This window comes from Electrona antarctica, assembly GCF_951216825.1.
Source record: "Electrona antarctica genome assembly, chromosome: 6".
Classification (NCBI taxonomy): domain Eukaryota; kingdom Metazoa; phylum Chordata; class Actinopteri; order Myctophiformes; family Myctophidae; genus Electrona; species Electrona antarctica.
Genome location: NC_136811.1, coordinates 36322727 through 36341877, shown reverse-complemented (window position 1 = coordinate 36341877; position 19151 = coordinate 36322727). Strand labels below are relative to the sequence as shown.

General features: G+C 43.0%; 1 protein-coding gene across 3 annotated transcripts; it reads right to left on the bottom strand.

Annotated features, from left to right (window-relative positions):
- Positions 1 to 560: 560 nt before the first annotated feature.
- mag (myelin associated glycoprotein) lies at positions 561 to 19151 on the bottom strand. Of its 3 annotated transcripts, XM_079504088.1 has the most exons (13): positions 19025 to 19151; positions 15175 to 15299; positions 13437 to 13563; positions 13101 to 13173; positions 10933 to 11301; positions 10380 to 10676; positions 6495 to 6752; positions 4233 to 4493; positions 3459 to 3764; positions 3112 to 3211; positions 2400 to 2502; positions 1974 to 2027; positions 561 to 1659 (listed from the first exon to the last, which is right to left on the bottom strand). In XM_079504088.1, exons 4-13 carry the CDS (start codon positions 13144 to 13146, stop codon positions 1501 to 1503), a joined length of 1953 nt encoding a protein of 650 aa, XP_079360214.1. In that variant the 5' UTR covers positions 13147 to 13173; positions 13437 to 13563; positions 15175 to 15299; positions 19025 to 19151; the 3' UTR covers positions 561 to 1500. The 3 variants fall into 3 exon arrangements, with proteins under 3 accessions (XP_079360214.1, XP_079360212.1, XP_079360213.1); XM_079504086.1 differs by lacking the exon at positions 1974 to 2027; XM_079504087.1 differs by lacking the exons at positions 1974 to 2027; positions 2400 to 2502.

The window sequence follows — 19151 nt, the reverse complement described above, 5'->3', positions numbered from 1 at the left end:
TTTCTCACACTGAAAATAGCTGATCTATAAGCTCACAACACATCACGCTTATACATACTATTTTCAGTGCACAGCACCGGCACACAAAGTATAAATCAGATATTATACTTTGTTTTGCACTACCTTTTCGCATGACAAAATGTACAGATATTCAACTGAACACAGTATGTAACTTTTGTCGAGCGACATTGTTGAAAAGATCATACAACAAAGTATAAATTAAGCCTAAAGCATCAATTTTCAACATCAACCACAACCATGTACAAACACACTTTGAGAAGCAGTCTCAGGTAAAGTGGACTCTAAACACCCTTAAGATCCCATTGATCAGTGTCCTCTGATCTCTCAGCACTGTTTGAATACACACACGCACACACACGCATTGTCTCAACGAGATACATTTAGGCCGGCTGCACAACTACTGCACTGGAGTATGCTGTGTTGTAATTCAGTGTTTCCGGTACCTATCCCATAAAATCTATGCTTTGGGAGATATCTTAAAAAAGATGGAATGAAATCGGCATAAGACATTCTTTGTTGCATTTCTGTGCTTTACACTCTTCAAAACTGTTCAGCTCTAGAGCAGACTTTCAAGGTCTGTCTTCAGCTCACCTGAAGGTACAAAACCTGCTAATTTCTTATCCTACAGAGATGACAGTGACAGATTCCCAACATTTTCATTAACCATCAAAGGCTACTGATTTACAGTGCACAGATAATATGTATGAATAGGATGCAGACCATTATCTGCAACAATTATCTTCTCGGGACATCTTGGCATGTAAATAAAATAACTGGACTGAGAGGAGAAGCAAACTCCTTTCCTCTCAGCCCAGAATCAAGAATATAGCTAAGAAAACATAAAGAGCAGTCTCCCCTTTCCTTGATGCTTCGACAGGCAGCAGACACAGTGACTATGGTAGCAGACAGATATAAATGAAATAGTCATGACTAAAGCCTAATTTTAACTTTTTCGCCAGTTTTCAAGGCAACAATGCTACTACACATGTGCTCTGAAAATCTGTTATTTTCAGCAAGTATAAATTAGGCTTAGGCAAGAACCAGGAGAGGCCCAGATGTCCAATACTGATGGGCAACATTGACAATAAGGATGAAGATGATGGATGAATGAATCAAACTGACACAACATCCATTAGGGACTTGAGGCCATGTATTGCAAGAGTTGGTTGATGAGATTTCTGAGAATTCAGAGGGCTATATTTATGTTGTCCAATGAGTCATTCTCCAACCCAGCAAGTTTGAGTTGTCCCATATGGTGGTGTTACTTGCATTCCATGGAGAAGGTGTGTGTGGGGAGCGGGTACTTCGAATCTGGAGTAATGAGCAAGCGAGAGGTCATCGCATGAGGAAGATTTTCCAGTTGAGATTATTCAGTTTATGGGGTACATGGCCCTGGAGTAGAAAGGTACATGGGGAGGCAAGGGGAGTATGGCTGCCACTGCGTCTCGCATAGCCGAGGGATCAGGGAAGGATCGCGATTCATTTGGCTTTGATCTCACTATAGTCGCTGCCATCATCCCCCCTCCCCAAGGGCCCCTCCCTGGACCTGGCCCCGATAAACTCCAGAGCAGCATAATTCAGCTCTTGCCTCTCCAGGTGTGCAAGAGAGCCAACAGGTTGGTAATCCCCCTCTTCTCCCTGTGGAAAGAAAGACAATGAATGATCGAGTCACAATGCACCTGCAGTATAATGTCAGAGAGACATGAGTGACACGAAAAAGCTTAATGCTAGGGAGAAAGGACACTATTAGTGATTATTGGTCAACGTAGGGTAAGTGTTAACAAGGAGGTTTGATTCTGTTAATTTAGCAGTTCCAGTTAGCAGTGACGCGGCCATGCAAGAGCAATTTTGGATGTCGAAGGCAGTACAGAACAAAGCCGATATGTAGCCGGATGCTGTCTCTCACTGAGAGATGTGACATTTTTGGAGGGGGATGTGTTTAGGAACCTTACCGTGGTCTCCTCTAGAATGGAGTTAAACTTTGAGCCCAACAGCTCTGTCTTAAGCTGTGCAAGAGTTAGGGAAGAGAAACAGAGACAGAAAAACGCAGAGAAGCGATAAAAGCAAGAGAAAACAGTGTTGGAAAGGTCATGGTTGTAGCTACTTTCAATGGTAGTGGGAAAGATTGGGTCTAGGAATTAAAAGTGCTTAGATTTCTCCGCTTTCAGAGGTTAAATGGAGTTTCACACTTTATTACTTAGTTTCACAACACAAAACTAGCCCCAAAGCCGGACCAAACTAGCCCCAGAACAGGACATAATTAATAGGGCCTGCTCTTAACACAGAGTGATTGTAGTAGTCTAATGGTAACAGTCAGAGAATGGTCCTCCAACCCATCCTCCATAATAATCATAATCAGTGACATCAACATGTCTCACCACTTTCTTCCTCAGACTTTGTTTGTCCTTCTTGACTGCGCTGTAGTACAAAGCTGGGTTCTCCAGTTTACAGACCAGGTCCTGCCCAGGGTTGCCATTCTCTCTGGGGGACGGAGTCACATAATCAGACTCGGTCTCTCTCTGCCGCTAACGCAGGGCGACACTCCAAGCCTGGGCATCCATTTTAAAACAACAAGCTCTACGAGGTTATGCTCGCAGCCAAATGTGGTCAACGTGGTTATTTTCATGGGTTTAGTTGCTGAGATCACGTTCTACTTCAGAAGGGATTTGCAATGCCTAATCCCTTCTGAAGCACGTTTATTCTGGCCAAATATGCCACTTTGGTTAAGAAGGCTACCTGGGTTTCATTTAGCATAGCAGGTCAGGGGTATAAAGCAGTGTCAAAGCAGGGAATTGTGCCTGCAAACTTTGGTTAGTCCAGCTTGCTAACCCACTCGAGGCAGCCAATATGGATCTCCAAGGAGTTCAAAAGAAACTGGTGATGGCAAATAAAGAAGTTGCAATACATGACTCTGTCTCCCACGGCCTTCGATCCAACACTCACTCATGTGTACACAAGTGTGCTTTAGAATGGATGACTAGGCTTAAGTGTTTCCTTGTATTCCATCAAAAGAAGACTTTAACAGGAAAATGTGTACCCAAGGCCCAAGCCTTGCAGGATGCTCTCCATTAGTACATGAAGTATGCTCACTTTTTGTTGTTGTGCCCCACGTATCTCACTGCTGCAATGATGAAGGCTATGACCGCCACTCCTCCAATGGTGCCAACTATAACTGCCATCATGTACTTTTCTGAAATAACAGTGATCCAAAGTGAAAAGGAGGGCATATTGATTAGATTATGTATCATAGTCACTTACGAATGACATTTGGGTGATTTAACAAAAAGGTCAAACAATATCTAGTAATGACTACTACTAGTAATAGTAATACTACTACTTAAAATAATATTAATATTTATACATTTTGGCAGCCACAATATATAGCTACAATATAAGAAACTGGCTTTGTTTTCGCCAGCCTGTCAGGCTCCACTTACTCTCTTGCTGTAGTTCCAGAAGTACGCTCTCCGTTCCGTACGTGTTAGTGATGCTACAGTGGACGTTGACTGGGCTGCCATTGCCCGCTCGCTCGCCTTTCTCCCTCAGCTTGATCATGCCCGTGGAGGTGTGTCCGTCGGTGTGCGTGTAGAAGTTGTACCGGCCGTCTGTTTCGTTGATGGTGATGTTCAGGTCAGGGAGGTAGAACTCGATAGTGGGCTCAGGGTTGCCTGTGGCCATGCACACGCACTGGACACCCTCCCTCACCACAGTGCACTTTGATTCTTCCAGCAGGATCGGGGCATCTGGGGAATGTATAGTGAGGTATAGTGAATATAATTAGGTCACAGATTATCAAACTGGGGTCTGTGGACCAACAGGGGCCCTTGAGGGGGTTCCAGAGGGCCCTGTTAGTGTTAGTTAAATGACTGAAGCAAATTGACTCTTATAGGTCTGTAACTCTGAGAGTGTACAAATGAGACCTAACACTGAGGAATTTACAGTGTAGATTGGGATCCCAGAGATTTATATTCACAGAGTTATTTTGGAATCACTTGGCATGACCACAATGCAAAGTGCACAATAAAGTGTTTATTTATAAAAAGTATAAAAAGCTTTACACTCTCAGAGTTAGTTAACAATGATGATTTAACTTTGTAGCCAATTGTCTTTGATGACAGTACCTGTAGCGGTCTGTGTGAATTGGAATCTATAAATATGGGTGGAAAAACACAGCAAAATGGTGCAGTACTATTTCCAGGGGACCCACTCACACTCGACAGTGATGTTGAGGGAGCTGCTGGCTCGGCCATGCTCGTTCTCAGCCAGGCAGCGGTACTGTCCGTCCCCCTGCGGCGTGATCTCCACTATGTCCAGCACTGACAGTTCATCTGCAGTGATGGTGCCCACCAGCTCCCCGTCCTTCAGCCAGGTCAGCGTGGGTGCTGGGCTGCCTTGTGTGCTGCAGTGGAGGGCCAGTGTAGAGCCCTCCAGGATGGTCAGAGAATTGTTCACCAGGGGCTCACGGGGAGGATCTGCAAGTAAAACACAGGGAGGCACCCGTCCCGGAATGCTTTAATTGTTCTGTCCTGAGCTGGTTCTGATAAACCTAAATGTGGAACTGCTTTTTTTTTTTTTTTTAAGAGTTACTAGAGTGAGGACCAATCCTTTTCCCAGTTCTCATCACACGTCGTTCTATTATATTGTCTTTCTCATTTTTTGAAAATAAAATCTGCATCTAATTTCATTTCATTTTATCGCTGGAAGAAACTGCAGCCACTCAATGTTAATAGTATTTTTGTAATTGCGACCATAGGTCGCAGATTACTTGCAAAAAAACCTGTAAAACCTGTCAGTCGTTCCGTCTCACCACCATATATGGCCATATATCAGTCCCTCACGCCTCGTGACACATCACACCAACATATAGCTGTCAGTCCATCACCCCTTGTGACACGCTCCATATATGGCCGTCTCCATATATAAAGATCATGACACTGACCTCATCAAACCCTGGATAGCCATACATGGAGAAGACTGGATCATCACCTAGACCTGCATTATACTGTATGGAGCCGGCCATCAACCTCAAACCCTGTCCATATATTGAGCTGACCTGTTCTGACATTCCATATGTTCCTTGCCCACCTGTCTCTTCGATGTCTCCGTTTTGACTGATACCTGTCCATTCAAACTCTAAATGGGCCGCCCAAGGCCGGCGAAAACAGACCCGAAAATGAAGGCCCGGACCTACCTGGGCCCTCATCAAACCCTGTACACTCAAGACACTGCCCAGCTGCCACCCTTAGATCTCCATATATGGAGCTGACCTGTTCTGACATTCCATATGTTGATCTGACCTCATCAAATCCTGTACACTCAAGACACGCTCCATATATGGCCAGACCTTGTCAAACCCTGTACACTCATAGAGTTATAAAATAATAGAGACATCACCGAGAGGAAACACTGAAGCGGAATGGACATGGTGGCCGAAAGTATAGGTACCGCAGCTCGAGCCGCACTGGGCCATAAACATGAACGCACCGAGCCAATACACAACAGCGGTGGCTCTCGTTCATGACTCGCTCGCACACGCGGTATTCGTTCATGTTTTGGGCCCAGTGCGTTCACGTATGCCCTAAATGCATCCCACAATGCACACTGTTCCAACCCGGAAGACGGGGTGGATGGGACTGGACTACACTCAAGACACCACCCCCGCTGCCACCCTTAGATCTCCATATTGAGATCGCCCAGCAGTCACCCAGGCGGATGCGTGCACGCGGACAAGGTCGCTTCTCGTCTTACTGGTCTGTGTATTTGACTAGGGTTTGACTGGATTGTTGAATTTCTACAATGACCATAATGCTTTGCTGCGCTGCTCCTTGTGAAGAGGGGGAGGCTGCGTGGAGGTGTGACTTGTAGTCCAGGAAGGAAGTGAGACCTCATTTATATGACAAAGTTTGGTCATGAACATGGCGTCATGACTAAAATATAAAAAAATGCATATTACACACATACTGTAAACACCCCTGGAAAGTGTTTCTTGTGTCCTAAACATAATTAAAATGAGATCTGGTTGCAAAAGGGGTGAAGTGGCCCTTTAACATAATGGAAATTATAATGAAGATTGTTCTGTTGAGAGCAAGTAGCCAATGAGGATAATCAGCCACTACTCATGATGAGTCACACCTGCAGATGGTTTGATGTACGACAAGATAAAAAAAACAATCTTCTTTTATTCAGCTAGCACTTCTACATGAACATTGTAAAGAAAAGGGGGGAAAAAATGGTAGGGACTACAATATTTGTATTTGTTTGCATCTATTGTCTCAATCTTTGCACCCTTTAAGCCTGATTCATACATATTTGTGCACGGGTCACGGGTGTCACAGCATGACACATTGGGAGCTTCAAGCTTGTAGATCAGCTATTTATACCGCATGGCATGGCACGTGATCTAGTATAACCCAGTCCTGCCTTACTGTGCCATTTTTGCAGTGTATCGGTCGGGAGATGTGTCTGTCACTTACACTTGACACCCAGGTACATGGAGGTGTTCATGACACCGTAGCCGTTGTCCCCGACACAGGTGTAGAGTCCCTCCTGAGATGGCGTCACGTCGTCCAGGGAAAGCGAGGCATTGGACGCCGTGTCCCACAGCAGCTCCTGATCCCCGAACATCCAGGAGATCCTGGGAGGAGGGTTACTGTCCACCTCGCAGTGCAGCATCACAGAGCTGCCTTCCATCACCTCGGAGGAGACATTCACCCACACTGAGCGAGGAGGATCTGGGAGGCCAGAAAAGCAGGATGATACAATGTAAGATTCAGTGTTAATCTAACTTGGAGAGTGCATGGGTGGACCTGTAAGAGTCCATATGTATACCGTTGTACACCCTCAGAGTGAATTAACACAGGACTTTACAGTCTACATGCATTTGTGATGTGCATTACGTGTGTGAGACATGTTTTTAGGATGGGTACAACTTTACTAAAGTACACATGACCACACCACAGGCACATGCACACAAACAGGCAGGTAGGTTTCTAAGATACAGTTACCAACTTTGACAGAAGAACAACAAAGGTCATTGGGAAAACCCATCCATGAAGCTGAAATATTACAAGCAATATCCTTGATGCGCAGTGGAAAGTGTCCAGGTCCTGATGGGTTGCCAGTTGAATGGTTCAGGGCCTACAAAGATAAACTTACTCCATACCTTGCTAAAACATTTAATTACAGCTTCAACACTGCTCACCATTTACCCGAAACAATGACATTAGCCAATATTTGTTTGATTTTGAAAAAGGACAAAGACCCTGAGGACCCGGCGTCATATAGGCCTATATCACTCCTCAATGTGGATGCAAAAATTTTAGCTAAAGTATTGACCTTGAGGCTTGAACCACTAATATCAATCCTTGTGAAACCTGAGCAGACTGGCTTCATAAAGGGGAGGAGCTCCACTAATAACATAAGGAGGCTTTTGAACATAATTCAGATGGCCTCTGATTGGGACATGCAGGGTTTGGTGGTTTCGTTGGATTCTCTGAAAGCTTTTGACAGAATCCAGTGGCCCTTTCTTTTCCGTGCTATGGAGCAATTCGAACTAGGTCCGAAATTCATTGATTGGGTAAAGCTGTTATATCGGTCACATAAGGCAACTGTAACTACCAACTCTTATTGCTCTGATCCATTTTCTTTGGGACGTGGGACACCTCAAGGATGCCCCTTGAGCCCCTTAATGTTTGCGCTCGCCATCGAGCCCTTGGCAGAGCTCATAAGGTCAACACCATCGATTATAGGCTTTAATGTTGATGGCAAAACGCATAAGATCTCGCTATACGCAGACGATGTCCTCTTGTACCTGGTTGACATTGATACCACTATCCCAAGTTTGCTCGATTGTCTACAGCAATTTGGACATGTATCAGGCTTTAAGGTGAACCTAACAAAAACTGAGGCCATGCCTATTGGGGCCCTAGCGGGCTCTGCTCCACCTGACAGATTTCCCTTTAACTGGTCACCTAGGGGTATAACATATCTTGGAATAAGAATTTGTCCCTCTCTCAGAAAACTGTTTAAGCTTAATCTTAGACCAATCACGTTGCGCATTAAGGAAGACTTACAGAGGTGGGGAACTCTACCTGTGTCATGGCTAGGTAGGATAAGTGTGCTCAAAATGAATATCCTGCCTAGGCTGTTGTACCCTCTACAGATGTTGCCAAATTCAATCCCCAACAGCTTTTTCTCTGATCTGGATAAGATATTTACACAATTTCTGTGGCAGGGTAAAAGGCCTAGAATGAAAATAAGTAAGCTTCAAAGACACAAGGATGAGGGTGGATTGGGGGTTCCGAACTTACGTTTTTACTACTGGGCAGCACAAATGCGGTACATATATGAATGGGTGAACCCAGACATAACAAACACATGGATCGATATTGAATCTCAAAACTGTGGTATGTTGACACTTGAGGTCTGCCCCTTTGTGAATCATAACAAAGCTAAATTGGAGGTTGATCAGAACTTCATTGTCTTAAATACGCTGAACACCTGGAATAACATCAAAGTCCATTTTAAACTTAAAAAACATTTTTCACCTTTGGCTCCTATATGGAAGAACCCAGATTTTCTTCCCTCATATCAGGACCCAGTATTCAGGGTTTGGCATGATAAGGGACTGGACCAGCTTGCTAAACTATATAACAGAGGCACAATGGAGTCATTTGAGAATCTAAGGAATAAATATTCATTGCAACAGTCACATTTCTTTAGATTTTTACAAATCCGTCATTATGTAACAAAGAACATGCAAGCCCCTGAGCCTAGGACATCCTTCTTAGAAAATATTCTTACACGTCCTGTGCCAGAAAGATTTATTTCCTATCTGTATGAATGTTTTGATATAAGTTCAAACCACTCCACTGATCATATTCGAAGGCAGTGGCAGATTGACTTGGAATGTCAGATAGAAGACAATACTTGGACAACAATTATAGGAAATACACTTACTATTTTGAGTTGCAATAATGATAGAGAAAGACAATTCAAAATTTTACACAGACTCCATTATACACCTCTACTGAGAAGCAAGCTTGGTCTCAGCTCTCCTAACTGTAATAAATGTGACACAGAAGTTGGTACATATGCACATATGCTTTGGAAATGTACAAAGATACAGGTGTTTTGGAATGAGGTGAAGAATGAGCTGGACACCTTGCTTGGATATAATTTGAACTTGTCACCTCTCCAGTGTGTACTAGCAGCTAAGGTATCCAGTGCAAGGACCAGACACAACGCCAAATTGGTTGGAATACTCTTATACATAGCGAGGAAGACTATACTCAAGCTTTGGATTCATAGAGACGTTCCTACACTGGATGATTGGTACAAGGAGGTAATGACTGTGGTTCCTCTGGAGAAACTGACTTATCTCCTCCGTGATAACATGGAAGGGTTCACAAAGGTATGGGAACCAGTCTTAGATGCAGTGGACCCTTCTAGACTGTGCTTCAATGTACCTTATTGAACAGTAGTGAATAACAAAGACTCTGGTGACCTGTAATGTAATCATGTCAAGACTGTGGTGTACTCGTTTTGTCTTTTTCTTTTGGGTTTGTGTTTGTTTTTTTGTCTGTGCATTGTAATGTCTGTATTGTGGTTCTTGTTGTTTTCCTATGTTATGTTGAAAAAAGAAAAATGTGGTTCTATATACATTGAATTGTGATTGAACAGTTGTGAAATCTCAGAGCCTCAATAAAAATACATTTAAAGAAACAGGCAGGTAGGGTTTAAACATGAACATGTGTGTTTTTGTCTCTGTGTGTGTGTGTGTGTGTGTGTGTGTGTGTGTGTGCGTGGTTATGGTCAACATTGTAAATGGATTGGGGGATTTTCATTTATTCAAATAATCATCTGTAGGTTGCCCAGAAAAGATTATTACATTTTGGTTAAAAAATTTCAAAAATCATGGTCACAATTGAGAGAAATAGATTTAGACATGTTGGTGCAGGCAGGGTTTCCTACTGTAGGTGCATTTGTTTATTTTGATTTTGAATATCGTTGTTGTGGGGAGGAAACCACCTAACTCAGATTTTGAGTTTTCTTTTTTTATTGATTTTTTTTTCCATAAATCAGTGCTATTGAACACCACCGTCTGTGTGTTGGTTAAACAAATATTGAACCAATGAAAAGTAGTAAAAAGCGCTTCGGACAAAACCTCTTAACTCCATTGGACCCTCAAACTGTCTGCTAATATATATAAAGTCACAACAACAACTTTGATGAGGCAGTATTGCTTTGTTTTCAAAATAGGTTTTCTTCATTTCCTACAAAGAATCCTGAAAAATAATGAACATGTTGGTGGGGTGGTCTCTTCCCGACAGCAGAGATATGAAACATCTGTTACTTACACTTGACATCTAGGGAGATGAGCCTCTCATAGACCAACGTGGTGTTGGGGTAGTAGACCCTGCAGCCCAGCAGTTGTCCATTGTGCATGGGCCTGGGGGTGAAGGTGAGAGTGCTGGAGAGCACCGCTGTGTTGCTTTCCTCCATGTAGTCTGTGGTGAACTCCGGGTCGGGCAGATAGTCTGTGTACATCCATTGGATCTCTGGAGTCATTTCTGGACAGTTGTCTGGAGCGTAGCACGTCAGCTCCAGATTCTCATCACTGACGATCTCCTCTGGGACGTCAATGTTGGGTTGGTCTGGGGGAAAGATACAAAGGACAATATAACATTGTGCTACTTCGGTGAGTAATCTACTGTACACAGTAAAATCCTCAGTATCAGTCACGGGTCAATTTGGTTCCATTTGTACACTTTCGGTGTTACAAATTTCACATTTTTTTAATCATTTATTAAATGAACACTGAAGATGTTACTGTAGGCCTGGCCTATATGCAATGCTGTGTGTACTGTGACCCTACTTAAGGCCTTTTTACACCCCGATCAGTCAACTTACCTAGAACTTTAAGCTCAGCAAAATCTGGGTATGTGTAAATGTTGGCGCCCCCCAGGTCAGCGCGAAAGTAGTATCTCCCTGTGTGCTCTGTGCCAATGTTGTTGATGAGTAGGGTGCAGTTCCTCTGGTGTAAGTCACCCAACAACTTGGTGCGGCCCTTATAGCTCTCATGGACAACATCTGTGCGTGATTTGAACACTACAGGTGGGAAGAGCTGAGGGTAGGGTTGACCGAAGTACCAAATACCGTGAATTCCACGGTACGGCCTGATGCCAGCGGGATACATAAAGGTACATGGGATGACAACGCAGGAGTTAGTCATGGTGGAGATGTCTCGAGGTACCCATACGTTCCACTGGGAAGTGACATCTAAGAGAAGAGCAGAGACAAGTGTATAGTGAGATGCACTGAGAAGCATGCAAGCCCATTAGATGCACTATCCATAAGGGGATGCTTTCATTATATGGAATTATTAGAAACATATTCTCTCTCTCTCTCTCTCTCTCTCTCTCTCTCTCTCTCTCTCTCTCTCTCTCTCTCTCTCTCTATTTTCAAATGCTTCTGCCTATCAGTGTACATCGGGAGCACTGAAGAATTTGTCATAAATAAAGTCTCACCTCCCCCCACTTCTGTTTTGCCTTTGCCACAGTCACATAATAAGTACTATAATGTAAAATATATATACATGTATGAACATAATCAATAGATACATTGTTATACAAAACGAAGCAACTTTTGTGTCAGCTTTTGCTTATAGCCAACTCATGTATGGTGATGATATTGTCCTGTTTTGTATTGTTTGTATGTCGGAAACCACTACTGTTGCTGTAAACACAATTGCCCTTCTGGGACATTAATAAAGACCTTGAACCTTGAACCTTGAACCTTGTTGTAGAAAATTAATAAAGCCCAAAGACGAGCAGAGACATCCATGAGCCATTCTCATGGGGAGATAGAATTAACAAAACTTTGCATGGAGGAAGCATTATGTCTAGATCATGACTCAGCCAACATTATTGGATCAAAATGGAGGGCAGCCAGCCTGTACTCAGTGTACTGGAAAGAAGACAAGCTCACTGCATTTTTGCCACAAGAATATGCAGAAGTAGAGCAAACTAAGCCACAGAGGCTTTGAAATCTTCACTCAAGGCTCACTTTTTCTCCCTGGCCTTTAATCATATTAGCTGACCCTGGCCCCTTGCTGTGTAGTGTTGCTGTAACCTTCTGTCTTTTGTCTTTTGCTTGTGTAATGCTTGTTTTTTCCCCTGTTTTTTCTGCTGTTTTGTTTTCTGATTTTTAACTTGTACAGCGCTTTGGTCAGCCATTTACAGCCGGTTAGATTTGAGTTGTGTGACCTTGTAAGTTTGTCGCTGTTTAAATTCTCACCTAGCATTTAAGTAAGAGGGGTCTCTCCAGTCCTCTCTATCTTTTTATTAAACAGAAAATACATTTTGAGGTGGGTTGACAATTTCTTCCAATCAGGAGAGAGAACCCATTTATTAGCTTTAATTGTATAGTGTTCCAGCTAGTTGTTTCATCACTTCCAATTTCACTTGTTTATCCTGTATTCTGTATGTGTTATCTCTCCTGATTGGATGAAGTACTGTAAATATCCCGACCTGAAATTGTATTTTCTGTTTACTGCTGGAGAGCCGGGGAAACGCCTGTTACTTTACAAACAATCTATAGTAATGAATACAGGGCTTTAACAAAAACAAAAACTATCACTTAGAGCAGTGGTTCCCAAACCAAAGGACCCCCATTTGAAAAGATATGCCAGGGACCCCCATAAGAGAAGATTTTTACAGCTCTAGCAGTAATTCTCAACCCATTTAATTTCAAGGACCCCCAGTTTGACATGCATATTTAATGGCATTTCTATCTCTGGGACCCCCAATTTATAATAGTAAAATCAATGTTAATTTAACTCTGAGAGTGTACAAATAGAACCAAACAGGGTCCGTTTGGTTCCATTTGTACACTCTCAGAGTTACAGACCCATAAGGGTCCATTTGGTTCCAAACTATCATTAGCTGGGGACCCCCTAGAACTCCCTCAAGGACCCCTGGGGGTCCCCGGACCCCACTTTGGGAACCACTGACTTAGAGTACCTTTAATAGGTTCTACTGTTTACCATCAAATGGAGAAGAGGAAGATTAACATGTTACCTTTGATTATTAGCAATAGTGGCAAAAGCAGCTCTAAACACCACATGGTATCTGGTTAGCGTATCATAGACTTCTGGAACAGATAAGAGACATTCAGTCAATGTAGAGTTGTAATACAGTACACACACAATGAATCGAGTCATTTTCAAAATACTTGTAAACTGCATGATATATAATTAACTACATAAACTATAATAGAATAAAGATTTGGGGTCCTTCTGTCTCTTAATGTAGAGAGCTTAACAGCCTGATTTATGGGTTCCATTTCCATAAGAGAAACCTGTTATATTTAGTGCATCTTTACAAAAAAATGTTGAATGACTGATTGGGGTTCACCTTGGCTTGAAATGTTGATCGGGAGCAATGGACAGAGAGAGGGTCCTGTAGGACAGCTTGCCAGCAGCTTCACCAGAGGGCGCTCAATCACACCCAGACAGCTTGACAGCCTTTGCACGCCACTCCGCTGCAAAAAAAGAAACAAGTGACATCAGCATCATCAGATGATGAGTGATGACATCAGTTGTGTGAGCGTAGGCCCTAGACTCACACAAGGGATATGCAAATGAGTTTACACTCAAACGCAAATGTAAACACACACACACACACACACACACACACACACACACACACACACACACACACACACACACACACACACACAAGCACCTGTTTGTGCCTCCTCAGTGGAGTCAGTCATTATCACAGTCATACGTAATCCAATGAGCAATCAACGACAGTCACTGTTAGCCCTGCTCTAGCAGTGCACCATGACACACTACAGTATATGAAACCTCAGTGTGCCATACAATGTCATCAACCTCGTCACCATTCCCATGGTTGTTATGGACGCATCTGCCAGTTAATGTGTCCTCTTTTATGTCATAACCACTGTAATGTAGTTATTATAGAAGGCTAGAAAGACTATAGTAAGTCTAGGTTTTTGTGTGAACAAATTTCATAGTGTTTCCAAGTAGTTTGTTTTACCGTACTGTTTTCTTGTTATAGTTAGCACATTTATATTGATGTACTGTATCATCAATTATTAGGCCTCCGTAAGTCTTGAAATAAGCTATACAAATAAACTCTTCATCTTAAGAGTAGTAATTGAAGTAAAGGTCACTACTTTATTACTGCTAGTAGGAGCAATAGTGGGTAACAGTACTAAGGCTAGAAATTAAGAAATAGCCTTAATTATAGTGGTAGAAGTATAAATATAAGTACTGGTAATAGTATTAGTGCTAATACAGTAGATAATACTGTCAGTGAACAAATTAGAATGCTTCCAAGGCCCATGGGTGACCTCAATGAAGGCATCATTTGGCCTAGTATTCCAAACAGATTCCTCACGTGGACATGGACTAAGTACTAGTAGCAGTTACAATAGAAATGGAGGTTTAGCAGCCGGGTGGAGCAGCCGTCGGTGCAGATGGCAGGCCTAAGGCTGGATTGTGTTTCAGAGCTATGTGATTAACACATCAAAACATCTTCAGATATTTTTCACCAATATAAGGCATAAGCCCTGTTGATATAGAGAGTGGGGATTAATTAGTTTAGCAATATGATAGGGAGTCATTCATTGTATGCAAGTCTATAGAGGACCCAATATGCATTGGCAAAATGTCACACATTCCCAAATGCCATGCTTTCAAAACTATTTACACTTTGAAGACTCGCTATCTGTCTCCGCCATCTGCCTCCCACTCTCTTCACGACCCACCACATTTTTCTTCTTCATTCAAATAAACACACATCACAACTTGGATTAATGATGAGATGTCTTGACCTGGTCACCCTAAACCATAATGCCGCACTGTAGGCCTGTGACAATCCTAACTTTTCTCCAGTGTTGCGTCTGCACTCCAACAAAAGGCCAAGAGCTGGGCAGTGGGTCCAGGCACTAGGCAGAGAGGCCGTGCATCAGCAATGGCAGCAGAGAATAGCCAGGCGGGGTCACTAAAACCCCACCAAACATGAAAACAACAGCACCATTGACAAAGCAGACAAATGACTGGCACAGAGCAAACATATACGTGTGCGTGTGCACAGGCATACACGCACAAACCACACCACTTGCCTCATACCAGCCTCAGCACCAGGCTCCAGCTCCCGCTTGATTTGGGCTTTTGATTCCTTCTGTTGGTTTGAATGCCAGTGTTTTTTCCCCGGAGGTGGTTCCCTTCTTCTGCAGGGTGACGGAACCTAGACGCCGGGTGCCATGTGTGGACAGACAGGGGACAAGGCAAAAAAAAAAGAAAAGTCTGTGTGAGCTCTGGTGTACAGTATGTGAATGCGTGTGGTGGGCAGTTTTGAATATGCATTCAGACATTTCTGGGCTTGCTTCTAGGCCCACTCTATGCATTCCTCTCCTCTGTTCCACCATTAGCGACCTGTTCCATGCGTCTCAGTGCATCAGACTAATGGCCTGATTCATGACTCCTGCTCAGGTCAACCAAAATGTATGCTTCCATTAGTTCACTGTTCCCTCTATGCATCATGAACAAATGCTGACTCATGGAATCCACTAATGATGATACGAAGGATCATGTCAAAAAATGGTCAATTCATTTTGAATTGAGATTAGACAAGACTACTTATTAGGCTTATTACTTACTTAGTTAGACTAGGCTACAAAACAGATTGCTATCCTTTTATAGATATACATACAAAATGACAGTACTCAGTGTGATATCAAGCAGGTTTTGGGGTTAGGAGCACACATACACTTAAATGACACCATGTGAGGACAAACTGGTGTGTGTGTGTGTGTGTGTGTGTGTGTGTGTGTGTGTGTGTGTGTGTGTGTGTGTGTGTGTGTGTGTGTGTGTGTGTGTGTGTGTAATGGGGGAAAAACTGTGGGAATGTCAATCATTCATCTTTATAGCCATCAAATCTTTAGAGACATCAAATATTTGGCCAGCTGAGGCATGTCTGTGGGCGAAGAACACAAGTTGGACCCATCAGGACGCTCAGACGACCTCCTACTTTACATATCAATGTAACAAAAGGAAACTTGTTTCTTAAAATGGTGCTGCAATTGTTTTTCATTACATGTAGGGTGAGTCACCATCTTTAGGCTCCGGGCCAAGTGGTGGCATCGACTGAGCCACCGATATTCTCAAGGGAATCCCTCCACAAACACAAGTAACTCTTGAGAACGTCTCCAGCCAGGAGAGTGGATAATAGAAGGGTGTGGGGGGGGGGGGGGGGGGGGGGGGGGTAGCGAGGAAGAATGCTGCATTGACGGCGTCAAGCCATGTATAAATGAATACGCGCATGCCATAACCCCCCTACACACACACGCAACACAAGGATATGCCAACACACTCCTCACTGTGAGGCTTACAGCAAAACAGCAGCTATGTGACCTTCCTCTCCACCCCCTACTAACCCCACTCTACTCTGCCGTTACGCATGGGACAAAGCAGAGGCTCGCCAGGCTGTGGTCATTGTGTATGGTATAATATACCGTACAGTGTACGTGTACGGCGTACACGTACTTACACTGTAAGTAAGTGTGCGTGTGCCACACGTGTGCTTTACATAGTATAAACATAGGCTATACACACAGTAGCAGAGCATAATGTGACAATTCAATGCCTTATTCCCAATAGTTTTATCTATATGAGTTTGTGACCTGGTCAAAACTAAATGTCCAACTTCTGTTGAAAATAAGTTATACATATAGTCATACTACAAGAGCACAATTATAATGTCAGCAATCGCTGAAACAAAAAATGAACATGACACCTTTTATGAGTCATTGTAAATAATTGAAACAATACATTATGACCCAAATGACACAAACACTCAACTGTGCCAAAATGAACATTTGTATTATTAATATAATATAAAGTGCGTGTTCAAGAGATGTGTCTTAGGGGAATAATGGGTACCCTGTATGCACAACACTGCCCATTGTGCAAGGGAGAAACTGGAGGATTTTTTTCCCCGGAACAGGCCCGCTCACAGCTTGCGCTTTGCTGTTTGCCCATGACGCGTGTTGGTCCATCAGCTAAAACCCCCACTAAAATACTCAAAGGACCAGATGGTCTTAAAACATGACTGCTCACCCTCCTACGCACAGCTCATGGAGCTGGGAGGGGGCCCTCAAAGTAGCCCATTGCCAATATCGAGGCACACATTCTGTTCAAGGTACTGCTGAGCACTCTGGCATCAAAGGATGGAGGATAGGTTTGACTTTTAAATAATCACAAGCAGGGCAGATTGGTATTGCTGGATTTGATGATTATGATTGAGATGGAGGGAACTCTTTAAAGGATTCTGACACGGTGCCTGTGTCAGAATCAGAAACATCTTAGTCAGAGATTTTAAGTAGAAGGTTGTCTTGTGTTTTTTTCATAGATTTGTGCCTGTTGTACTTAATCGTATGACAGTGTTGCACATCTACGCGTTTCAAAGCAAGCGTGTACAGTAGATTTGCTATTCTATAGATATTTGTTTTTAAATCTTGAAAGTTTTTTAAATAGTTTTTTTTTAATAGATATTGAACCAATGAAAACTATTAACAAGAGCTTGTTACTAAATATAACTACACTGGATCTATTGGAACACAGGTTCATTTTATTTTTTCATTTCCTGAACGGTTTTGCATTTTCCGTCCGGCAGCAACATTCTGCATGGTGCTGTATTCTATGCCTGGCAACCCCAGTGCCTCTGAATCAGCTCAGTGGTCCCCAGCCCAATGCACAGATGGTGAACCACAGGCCTCAACTCGCATTAGACTATACTCCCTTTCCGCTCTCAACAGTAGGGGGCGACAAACAGAGCACTCACAGGCCAAAATCCTGATCCCATACCCATGTACAGTATGTCCATCCCCAATAGCCTTTCATTTCTACACAGGCATTTCCCTTTTGGAACCAAATAAAACAGCTTTTTGAGTTGAATTGCAGAATAACAGCCACTCAGCCAGTAAGAGGGTTCCTTAAAGAATGTATAAGCATAATGGCATTGTTCAGTATTAACCTGTGAATTAACCAATGGGAAGGTAATAGAAGTACACGATACAGTGTTCGTTTACTAAACTTTGCTAGATTTGTATGCTAATCAGCCAGATGTGGACCACATTATGTATAATACAGACAACAAGGAACTAATGTAATCACAACATCTCTTTAAACATGTCCATAGGTTCCTGGTGGTGGTACACATGTTCATTCTACTGCACCTTGTTGTAACTTTGTTTTGAAAGAAGAAGAAAAAAGTTGACTTAATACTAAGCACACACAGGCTGTCTAACTGACTCAGTATAGCTTGATTAATTTTGGGTAGAATCTGAAGCTGTTCTACCTGGCATCAGATGTCTGTTTGCATGTGGTGATACACTGTGGTAATCACAGGAGCTGCTCATCCAAATGTGGCTCAAGCAGGAAAATCTGTGGTGTAATAATTTGCAGGGCTTTTAGGAGCTCCAGCACGCACGCACACGCACACGCACACGCACACACACACACACACACACACACACACACACACAGTTGTGTGTTCGTGACTTTGTGCACGTGCATACCTGCCTGTTTGTGTGCGGTCAATCATGTGTACTTTAGTAAATTTGTACCAGTCCTAAAAACATCTCACACATACAAATACCCCCCCCCCCCCCACACACACACACACACAAACACACACACACACACACACACTGTGTCATCATTCACAATCTCAAGTGTGAACTGTGAGCATATCACTCATTCCTATGTTTAATGTATTAATACAAATGACAACTTAAGAGCAACAGGTAATCAGACATCTCCGTCAAGCCACGGATAACAAATCATGTCTTTAAAACTATTGAACCACTGGGCACAGCCAGATGCCACCATACTAGAAACAGCATTGCGCAGAGCAGAAACATTGAGCATCAAGGGATAAAAATATAGACACATCATGAATGTTCCACTTACCTTCACAGGTGAATGTGGTAGACTTCCAACTGAGGAAGATCCTGTTTAAACGGTGCCAGCAGCTTTGTCCCCAAGGCTCACATGTACAAACTCACAAAGTGTCACACCAGCTCGCTGCCAACAAGAC

Excerpts from the sequence above, each read along its gene's own strand:
- mag (XM_079504088.1), bottom strand. The coding sequence starts at position 13,146 with ATGTGGTGTTTAGAGCTGCTTTTGCCACTATTGCTAATAATCAAAG. Across the intron at positions 4,494-6,494 it reads CATGTACCTGGGTGTCAAGT|ATCCTCCCCGTGAGCCCCTG; the intron begins GTAAGTGACAGA and ends TTTTACTTGCAG. Across the intron at positions 1,660-1,973 it reads CCATTCTAGAGGAGACCACG|GGAGAAGAGGGGGATTACCA; the intron begins GTAAGGTTCCTA and ends TTCTTTCCACAG.